At 45.3% G+C, this 10,750-nt stretch overlaps 1 protein-coding gene across 1 annotated transcript in view; it reads left to right on the top strand.

The window, feature by feature from the left end:
* The first annotated feature begins 6,614 nt into the window (after positions 1-6,614).
* Positions 6,615-10,750, top strand: part of LOC130701392 (tyrosine-protein phosphatase Lar-like) — a 22,465-nt gene continuing 18,329 nt past the window's right edge. Inside the window, exons 1-3 of the mRNA XM_059497309.1 lie at positions 6,615-6,783; positions 8,151-8,275; positions 9,266-9,431. Coding sequence (XP_059353292.1) covers positions 6,630-6,783; positions 8,151-8,275; positions 9,266-9,431 — 445 coding nt within the window. The 5' untranslated portion in view covers positions 6,615-6,629. The remainder of the gene's footprint in view (positions 6,784-8,150; positions 8,276-9,265; positions 9,432-10,750) is intronic.

Raw genomic sequence — 10,750 nt, 5'->3', positions numbered from 1 at the left:
AGTCGCCAAATGTGTCGCAGTCGGGAGAGCAGTGACGGAACAATCATCGGGGGGGGGGGGGCGACTCGGATCGATTGCATTGTGTATATGACTGTGGATGGATTTCTCTCAAACATCTAGCGTATCCATCGAATGCGATGCATCCATTTAGCCGGTCGTCGTACGACTTTTGATTCGCGTTTGGCTGATGACGACCCGATTGGCCCTGACTGCTGTGCTCCTCCATAGCCGAAACAAAGAAGGGAGAGCGACGTTTGATTGGTGCCGTGATCCGCTGGCTGTCCCCGATGATTGTTCTCAGAGCCACTACTAGTACGACTAGTGGCTATTAGACCGGATACGGGACCATCCGCTTGATGGCATCGTTGACGATGTCGACTGAACGGCTGTGCCACGGTGGGGTGGGCCACGGTGGGGTGGGCCAACCCAAGAAGAAGAAAGTACAAGAACATGGTTGTGTGTTTGTCGTTGGTTGTCTTTCGTCTTACGATCGCTGACCTGTCCCTCTCCCCGTCCCCACTCTCTTCTTCTTCTTGGCCTTTTTTTTTTTTTTTTTATTGCCTATGAAAAAGATCTTTCAGCTACTCGTAATATGTGTGTGTGGGGGAGGGGGGGGGGGGGGTGACTGCGCCATTTGAAACTGACGTCGGATGTCTGTCGTTGTTGTCCATCTCGTTTCCCCTTGATCGACATTGATTTTGGCCATTCGATGGCAATTCAATTTAAAATGAGCCGGCCATTGGTCGTCGTTCGCATCCGAATGGAGAGCCACTTTGCGTCTCGTTTGTTTTTTGCTTCTTTTTTTTTTTTTTTTTTTTTTTTTTTTTTGTCCGCGCCCAATTCAAACATTCAGTGAATTGCCGGGGTACAATCAAACACGGGGCCGACAGTTTCACCGTTGGCTGCATCATCAACGTGCAGTGTGCGGGGCTGACTGGTGAAATGTTTAGACGTGAATCGAACTAGGCTGCACGTTTCTGTTCTTTTTTTTTTTGTCTTGCAATGACGACAGATTGACACAACAACATTTTCACGTTGATGATGTCATCTTTTTTCTTTTATTTTTTTTTCGTTTTTTTTTTTTTTTTTTGACGCCCGTCATCTGTTTGACGGATGCGCTTCATCGATTTTGAAACAAGAAACGAGACAAGATCTGTCGTATCTCGACGAGATTCGACATTGATGACTTGGACGACACGGTTGAATGTTTCGCTATGCGTCGCCCCACCCCCTCCAAAAGAGAAACAACCTTTCCACCTTGCATTTTTTGTTTGTTTGTTTTCGTTTCGCCGTAGCCAGTGGATTGCGTTAGACAGACAATAACTCGGGCCAACAGACGTCCAGCATAAATTGTGTGCCAGTTCTATTTCTTTTTCTTTTTTCGTTGCAGACTTTTTGATGAGTTTTTTCTTTTTTTTTCTTTTTTTTTTTTTTGCCCTACTCACGGGCCGAGTTTAGCGAAGCATTGCGGAAAATGTATGCCATCCATTCGTCCCACGTCCGTCTCTTTACTACGACGTGCCCACAACTCTTGTCATTCTTGTTTATCGAGGGCTGGCATTTGTTGTTCGTTTTTTTTTTCTTTTTCTTATGGAATGACTAGGAAAGAGTAAGGGTGGTATGTAGGTGTGCAGCAAAATCATATTCGAGTGCAGAGGTGTGAAGAGAGAGAAATGTAGTCTTGTTTGTTACTTTCGCCCGTCGCAGTTGAACACGACTGGGACAACAAAAAAAAAAAAAAAAAAAAAAAGGAAAAAGAAAAGCATAAAAGAGTTGCATGTTTTTCACATCGTTTGACGCTTGTCTCCTTATTAATATTATGGATGGTAGTCAGTGACAGTGACAACACGAACTCGTGTACGACTTGGGCGGGTAATGGCTCGTGAGAGTAGTATTGCACCAGCCGTCACCGACGGCAAGAAAAAGTTGGGCTACTTTTCTTTTTTTTTTTTTTTTTTATTTCGATGGCTCTTTGTTTCTAACCCACTAAACGACAGTCGTGGTTCCCTTTACTTGCACGCCCCCCTTCCTCCTCCTCCTTCTTTTTTTTTTTTTTTTTTACTATTATTATTCGTTTTCATAAATGGCGGTTGTATAAAACAAAACGCGAGAGTGTGGGGGATGTGTGAGAAAAATGCGAAACGAGTGAACGCTGGTGTTTGACTGTTGCGACACACCAACGGGCTGTGTACTATTCATGCAATCAATTAGAGTATACAAAACTTGTTTCAGTTTTTTCTTTTTTCCAAGAAGAAGAAGAACGAGTTGATTGATGCAACGAATAACTAAACACGTTTTCCAATTTGATGTTGATACAAAAATACCCCCACCCAAAAAAAACAACAATTGGCCTAGCGATTGAATCGGGTAAGGCGCCGTCTTTGCTTGAATCAATCCAACGTTTTGCTTACACGGTTTGGCCTTTTTTTCATTTTGGTAAGAAGGAAAACACTGAAATGAAGATGAGGGTGGAACGGAGACGTGGGCATCCATCATTGAAGCCGTCAGGTTGAGAAGGGAGGTTAGAAAACGGCAGGCAGCAAGTCGGAAGAAAACAAAGAAAAGAAAAAAAGCGAGTAGAAAAGGGCTGGAACGGTAGACAGACGGGATTGGCAAACGTGTTGCCCACGGCAACGCGTCAGCAACGCTCGCCCTCCTCCGCCCTCCTCCGCCCTCCCTATTCCATTTAGGTTTTGTGTGTCTTATTACAATCAAGTGATGATCGTATTCGAGTTGAAGTTGCGCTCTCCCTACATCAACTCCTGTTGAAAGGCAACGCACGCGAAACTTGACACACGAGGTGAGCGAGCGCGTCGCTCCTCGATTTGCCCCGATTGTTTTTAGATTGTTGTTTTTGCCTTCGTCTGCCACTATTTGGCATGGAAACAGCGTGAGCAACAGCCACTCGGCCATCGTCCAAAATCTTTCTGTTGCCACGCCCTGGGCTGAAAATGGGATGACGATGTTTCTCACTGTTTAAGTCGAGGCGTTTTGACCGACGACGCTTTGTGCTTTTTTTTTTTTTTTTTTTTTTTTTTTTATCGTCCATACATTACGGGTGGACAAGGGTGGGGATGTAACACAATTTTTTTTTTTTTTTTTTTTTTTTCGGGAAAAAAAGACGTCCAAGCGAATGCTATACAGGCTGACTTCAAAAAAAAAAAATAAATAAATAAATAAGAAAACAAAGAGGGAAAATGAAGATGAGCGATACGGGCGGTGGAATTGTTGAATAAGATGGGCGAGTCGTCGTTGTTCATCGAGCGATGACAGCGTCACAGGTTCACAACGCAAGTCAGGAGACGAAACTCTGAAATGCAAAAGGAATTGCAGCATTGAAAATTCGTGCGCTCTCATCTCGCTCTCGCGTTCAATGAGGACGAGCGGAAAGAGTCACGCACACCGGATGTCTTGTTGCCTTTTTTCTTTTTTTCTTTTTTTCTTTTTTCCCCTTTTTCGTGCTCTTTTCCATTTCAATCAAGACAACTCGTAGCCGTGTAGGAGGGCAGACTCGACTTGTTGTTCTTGTTCATCTTTTTTCCTTTTTCGTGGCAATGCGAAAGGGAGTAATCCTGGCCTGCCACCCGGGTGCACCGTAAGTCACGCGTCCGTTTGTTGATGAAGACCCGGCTGTGTTATGAACTACAGTATTGGTCTAATCCTTTCGCGGCTTGTCGGCTGAAACCCAAGACGCCCCGTTCTTTCACTTGCCTTTTGCAATCTGAAAAAGAACAAGAAAAGACAAACGTCGTTAGTCTAATCTCCATTTTTGATTTGTCTTTCTCTGAAATTCAATTTCCACCTTGACGTTCGTGTCTTTGGTCGGCTGTACTTTCGTTTGCAGTCGACCCCAGTGTCGATGGTCGTCTTCGTTAAAAACGCGCATCCCCCGTTTTTCGCCGTGTAATGGTTAGCGCTTGTCCGCCTTTGTATGCACTTGTTTTGTTTGTTTCTTTGTTTCTTTGTTTTTGTTTTAGCCGGCCGTACAACTAGTTTGTGGGGCTTTTACATTGATACTAGAGTCTCGGCTAAGACTTGATATATACGTCTCTTTTTGGAAATCAAATAAATAGAAAAAAAAAACAAAAAAAAACAAAAAAAAGGGGGCAGTTTGTGCTTGTATCTGCCGAGCATCTGCTACTTGCTTCTCTTTTGGGACTCGTTGAAAGGCGTCGTTCTTGTTTCTTTCGCCCCATTGACGGCCCGTGTTGCTGCGCCCCCAAAGTAGCCATCTGTCGTCGTCGTCGTCGTCGTCGTCGTCGTCGTCTTCGTCTTATCCGATCTTGACTTATTTAATGTCGCTACTTATCCGGCCGGCACAACACTCCCCGAGGAGCGCGTCAAGTTGAACGGTCAGAAAGTCGGCAAGTCGAAACGATGGCCCAGTTTGGCCAGTCAGCCGTCCAGTCAGGCGTCCAGTCAGGCGTCCAGTCAGGCACGTGTAAAACTTGTGCACTTTGATGTGACTATGTCCGTCTTGTTTCTTTAGTCGTTTGGTCGTTTAGTTGTTTAGTCGTTTAGTTGTTTAGTCGGCCAGAAATGTTACACAACACACACACACCCGCCCCTGGCCATTCGATTTTCTCAAAAAGTCCAGCAAAAAGATTCGTCTTTCTTTGCCGAAGCCATTGGCTTTTTCGACGCCTTTCTCTTCCTTTTTGTCTTGACTCGTGTAAGCATCATGTTTGGCTCGTGAAACACGGTGCATGCGTCGGCTCAAAAGCCAGCCGACACGTAATCGATACAGGCCAAAAACGGGTTTTTGGTTTTTTTTTTTGCAAATGTTTAGGTTAGGTGACGTTGTTTTTTTTCCCCCCTCCAGTGCTTGGTGTCAACAAGACGGAAGCTTCTGGCCTCGGCCTCCCCCTCTAAAATAAAAGGCAAGAGAAAGAGGAAAAATCAAGCCAATCTGGCGATATAACGAAGGACGGGCACTGCCGTCGCTGCTGCTGCTCATTACCGTAGGTGTGTCACGAGGCTTTTTTGAGAGAGTGTGCGACACACTTGATAAGAGCTGGCCCGTGATGATTTCACAGCCAACAGTTAACAGAGTCGTTTGTGCTGCACGCCTGATGCCCTCTTACCCTTTTTCTTTTTTTTCTTTTTTTTTTTCATCTTTTATTATTAAAGAAAAAAGAAAAATGATTCGCCGTGTCTTTGGTCGTAGTCCTAGCTCGAAATACAGTCGCCACTTCAATAATAGAGCGGCCGTGTGCCGTGGCTTTTGCTTTGCTTGTCGTGTCATTCCAACTTGGAAACGAGAAGTGATGAAGAAAACGGGGCAACGCACACCCCACGACGACGCTGATAGATGTGGTTGCGTTTTATTTTCTTCATTTCGACCTGCTCTCGTCGCCAAAGGATTTGCCCCTCTCTCTTTCTCTCTTGCTGTGTGTGTGTGTGTGTGTGTGTGTGTGTGTGTTACGACATCCATCGGCTGACGCGTTATGGCCATCCCGCTTCTTCGTCTATGGCGTTTTTGGCTTTGGCCGCCAATGGCCTTCCAAATGGCAAGTCAAAGCAAAGAGAGAAGCGTGTCGTGTTGATATTGACACACTTCTTTCGTCTATCTCTGTCGCAAAATCCCCGGCCGGCAAAAAGAAAAAAGAAAAAAAAGAGAGAGAGAGAGAGAGAGAGAGGGAGAGAAATAAAAAAACAAAAAAGGAAAATCTCTGCGCTCGAGATATTGGTTCTTTTTCTAGTGTTGCATGTGCTGACAGTGTCGCAGAGATGCGGCAAAAACGGGATAGGGGGGGGGGATTTATTATTATTTTTTTCTGGCCAGATGAAAGTTGATACTCTTTCAAAATTGAACGCTTTCTTACCGTTGTTATTTATTTATTTATTTATTTTTTTTTTTTTTAGAAATGTGAGCTTTGTTTTTTTTTGTTACGTGATAAACTCGGGTACGGAAAATGGCAATTTCAGAGCCAAGGGCTGGAGTGCGAATAGGGAAAGGATGGGTGCCAGCGACGGTAGTAGTAGTACGTGCACGGCCACCCATGCTGCGAGACTCTTGTTGCGTTCGTTCGGCCAAGAGCCAACGCCAGTAAATCAATAGGTTTTGAAAAGAGTCGAGCCTTAGTGTAGGACGACGCGTGTTTGCATGTGCAACGACGATGATCAATGTCTGGCAATAATAGAGGAGCCAGTAGGAGCACTTCCCAACGCGCTGTTGCCATCCCTTTCGTTCCTCTTTGCCTTTCAAAAATTGAAACTCTTACTCTTTCGCGTATTGCCAGCTGACTTTCATTTCATAGCCAGAAAAGGAAACAAGACACGGGCAGGGGCATTCGGCAGCAAAAGGTAAACTAGAAAGAAGTTTTTTTTTTTTAAAAAGGGGGGGGGGGGCCAACGACAACAGCAACAAAATCAAAATAAAAGGGCATCAGAGCAGCAGGCTATTCAAATTGCCTTCAGTTCCAGAGATCATTAGTTTCTTTAGATGATTTTCCTTTTTTTTTTTTTTGTTCTTTCTTTTCATTTGCCTTTTTTTTTTTTTTTCTGTTTGAACGGGTCATATGCAAATCAATCAAGGAAAAAAAAAAAAAAAATCATTCATTGGCGTCAGACGTTCGTGCGTTTCGGTGTCTCTAGGTGTAACGTTGACATGTGAAACAAAAGACAAAATGTTGGCTGTTTCCGTTTCATTCTTTCATTTTCTCTCTTTTCTTCATTATTCTCTCGGCACGAAAAACAACAACCAAAAAAAAAAAACCAAAAAAGGCGCCTTGGCTTCCAATCAGACGGCCAACTTCATCGACTTCGTCAAGTATTTGACACGTGAGTAGCACAATGCGACACCAAATGGCCATGGCCGCATTGCAAACGTAACGACGATCATAGCGTTTAAGAACCATTGAGATGAATCCACTCTACTCTCCCTCTCTGTCTCTCTCTCTCTCTCTCTTTCTCTCTTTCTCGCTCACGCGCTTCAGTACGAAATAAATAAGGAGAGAGTCAATTAAAAAGAAAAGAAACAAAAAAAAAAAAAAAAAGAAAAGGGAAAAAGAGCAAACAATAATCAGAAAAAGGCAATGAAGAAGATGGAAACCAAAAAAACAAAAAAAAAGAAAGAAAGAAAGAAAACTGTGTAGGTTCCGGCAATAAAGCTCTCACGCAGTGCAATGGCGCTAATGGCCACAAGAGCCGGGCCATTAAGTTTTCGGCTCGTCTGGGACTGGCGCTATCGGAGTAGCTGTGTGAAACGTCCGGCTTCCACTGCCCACCGAAAGAAAAAAAAAAAAAACAAAAAAAAAAAACAGGAGAAAGATGAGACGGCCCTTTTGGATTGATGGGTTTGTTGCGCCTTTTCCCTTCATTCCCTCCTCTCTTTCTTTTTCGCTCGAAAGTGGACACGAGACGGACACGGTACGCTTGTTGTAATGGCCGCCAATGGTCTAGCCAACCGTGGCCATTGTCGTAGATTTGGAACTAATCTAATCAAGAGGCCCGACCAAAGAAAAGAAAAGCTAAAAAGAAAAAAGTTAAAGAATGGCCAGACGGGCCAAAGCGGGGCGAGCAGGCGGCAACCATTGCACCGGATGAAACATCATTTGCCCCTGTGCTGCAAAACTTTGGCATCAACGCTCAAACCTGTAGCCTCTCGTTTCTTCTCCTTGTCTCGTTCCATCCCGCCCCTGCCTTGCCCTGCCTTGCCCTGCCTTGCCCTGCCTTGCCCTGCCTTGCCCTGCCTTGCCCTGCCTTGCCCTGCCTTGCCCTGCCACCCATCCGCACGAGTAGACGAGACGCGCTCTCTTACCGTCCATGTCCCCACTTTTACCGTCCAAGCCACGCAACAATCGACTGATGGGACGTTCCGTCGGGTGGGAAAACCCCCCCAAAAAAAGAAGTAAAAAAAAAGAAAAATGATGGAACAAAGTTGAAAAGACCGTTTGGCCTTTGCACGTCGTTTGTTGAATCGATAAACGTGTGCCTTACCTTTCCGTGTTTGTTTTGAATGTTGTACATGCTGCATGTTTTGACTGGAAAAAAAAAAAAAAAAAAAACGAAAACGAAAACCTCAAGTGCCATAACTTGAGTGTGTAAGAGCTAATATGTCAGACAGTGCGCCCAACGTATAACGTACGAGAAATTAATGGTTATCGCAATGATTTTTATTTTTTTATTTTTTTATTTTTTTTGGACAGATCCACCGGAGATCGTCGAACGACCCAAAGACGTGGCCGTCCGTTCGGGAGGCATCGCCGCTTTTTACTGCCGGGCCAGAGGGGAACCGACGCCGCAGCTCTCGTGGCGCAAAAACGGACGAAAGGTAAGAAGACATTTTTCATTTATTTTTCCATTGAGCTCTTGTTCATCTTCATCTCTAACTCTCATCGTCTGCGAGTCCGTGAAGGTCGTGCCAATGATGGCGACAATTTTCAGATGGTTATTGCTCTTTGATGGCCCATTTTCTTTTGTCTTTGCGTCTTTGCGTCTTTGCGTCTTTGCCCGTTACTTTGTGTTGTTTCGACGTTGTTTGGCTAATGTGCGTACATTTTGACGCTGCGAATGAAATCGATCTGGCTACATTTTGACGGACAGTCCCCTTCATCCCCCCACACATTCGCCTTTAGCCCTTTTCGATTTATGTCGGTCGAGAATGGCGGCCTAACGTACAGTCGGTCATACCCTATAAAAGGGAGACGGTTACATGTGCACGAACGGAGGGAGGAAATGAAGACAGGAGTGGCTAGGTAGGGAGAGATAGGGGGGGGGGGCAGCTATGTAATAATAGGGCAAAGGCAGAGAAAATCCTCTGGCTAGATCGTTGGTGATGCGCGCCCCAATATCTTCTCATTTTCGTCCAGCTCTTTCTCATCCCCTGCACCGTCTGCTGGCGTTTCGGCTCCTTCCTTAAGCATGTAATCATTGGCCGAAGAAACGTCCAGCCAGGCTCCTGGTCGGTCGCTGTGTCCGTTGGCCGTGCACGATGGCCGCATTGGATCCACCATTGTTGCTCCATACCGTATGGCCAATAAAAAAAAAAAAAAAAGAAAGAAAGAAAAGGGGGGCAATAAGAAAGAAAGAAAGGGAGGCAGCCACGGGGGGATGATGAAGGGTTTTCTTGCTTTTGTTGGCATCACCCTTCATCAGGGGTTCTCATTAACGAACGCTCCTAATCTCCAAAAGCAATGAAGGCAACAAAATTCAAACGATATACGATGGCAACGTTTTCCTTTACCTTTCCATTTCTAATTCTAATTGGAATTCATTTTGTTTGCATTGTCTCGTTTGTCTATGAACGAACGAACGGTGGCAGGTCTCGCCGCAATCGCCGCGCTACCTGGTCATCCCGCAGCCGTCCATGTCGGTGCTGAGGATCGACTCGGCCAAAGCGGGGAAAGACGACGCCAAATACGAGTGCGTGGCCGAGAACGGAGTCGGAGACGCCGTCGTCGCTTCTGCCACCCTCTCCATCTACCCAGGTAAGACTCTTTCCGTTTCGCCATTTCTTGTTTTTTTATCTTTGTCTGCGTCGTTCGAACGATCGTCTTCCTGTGCGTCTCGAGCTGCCACAGTGTTTACGGCGGCTTCGGCTTTCGCAGGGGGGGGGGGGGGGGGGCAAATTGCACGGCCGCTCGAAAGAAGACGCCCGTTCAATGTGCGAATGTCGAAAGAAAAAAAGAAAAGAAAGAATTGAGAAAAATCGTTGATGAAAAGAGTCGCAGGTTCATCAAGACATCATTCGGTTGGCTTGCAACCCAATGCGGTTTGCAATAGTCCCATCTTGTTGCTTCGTTAGAGGGTGTTGGCCTCTTTTTGGCAATCGGCACCGCTTGCAACTCGCCGTGCAAGGTTGACACATTATTTTTTTTTTTTTTTCCCGCTTGAATGTGGCGCTCAATGAGCAATCGTTTCATTCATCTGTTGAATATTCAAACTTTTCCGTCTTCCCTTGGCCTCTATGACATGGCCTTTACATTACGCATAAGCGCAAATCCGATGTTGGGCCTTTTTTTTAACTAGACCCATAGAATGGACCCAAAATCTCAACTTCTTTTTCAACGCTTCCATTTCAATCGATTGACATATTGTCAAGTGTTTGGCAAGTGAGGGGTTCAAAATGAAATTCGCTTGTTGTTTAAGGGCGTTATCGGGTGAGGTAGAGAAGACGCGGCTTGTCGAGCGTCTTTCAGGTTCTCGCTTCCGTCACATCCGTCACATCCGTCGCGACATGTTCGCAGTCCGGGAAGAGAGTAGTACAGACACCTTCAATAGCAACCGATAGAAATCTTTCAATTGCTTAGTGCGGGTGGGAGGGAGGGGGGCGTTGCAATTCAATTGGAGTCTCGTCTGGGTCTGGCTCTGTTTGCGTCTGTGTTACCGGGGCCTGGTGGTGTAAATTCTTCGTCTTTCTCCTTCGAATCGAGGCTCCAATGTACCGTGACGCGTGGCACGTGGGGAGGGAGGACGAGGCACCGTCTTGGCCATGGTTGTTGCCAGTGCTGGAGGTGATTTGATGATCGTGCAAAGGCGAAGCAAGCAGCCAAAGCAACAATACGTAAAAAAGAAATGTGAAGCAAAAAAAAAAAAAAAAAAAAAAATAAAAAAAATGTGGAAAAGTCGGTTGCACGATAAGAAGGAAAAGAAAGAGCCACGTTGTCCCGCAGATCGATATCGTATGCTACATCTAGCACCTCGACATATGCCGATGCATGTAGCCGCATATGTTTGTTCTCCCCTACCCTCTTCTTTCCTTTTTTTTTTTTTTTTTTTTTTTTTTTTTTTTTTTTTTTTTATAATA

Source organism: Daphnia carinata, chromosome 10 (assembly GCF_022539665.2).
Source record: "Daphnia carinata strain CSIRO-1 chromosome 10, CSIRO_AGI_Dcar_HiC_V3, whole genome shotgun sequence".
NCBI lineage: Eukaryota > Metazoa > Arthropoda > Branchiopoda > Diplostraca > Daphniidae > Daphnia > Daphnia carinata.
This window is presented reverse-complemented; position numbering and strand designations above follow the sequence as displayed.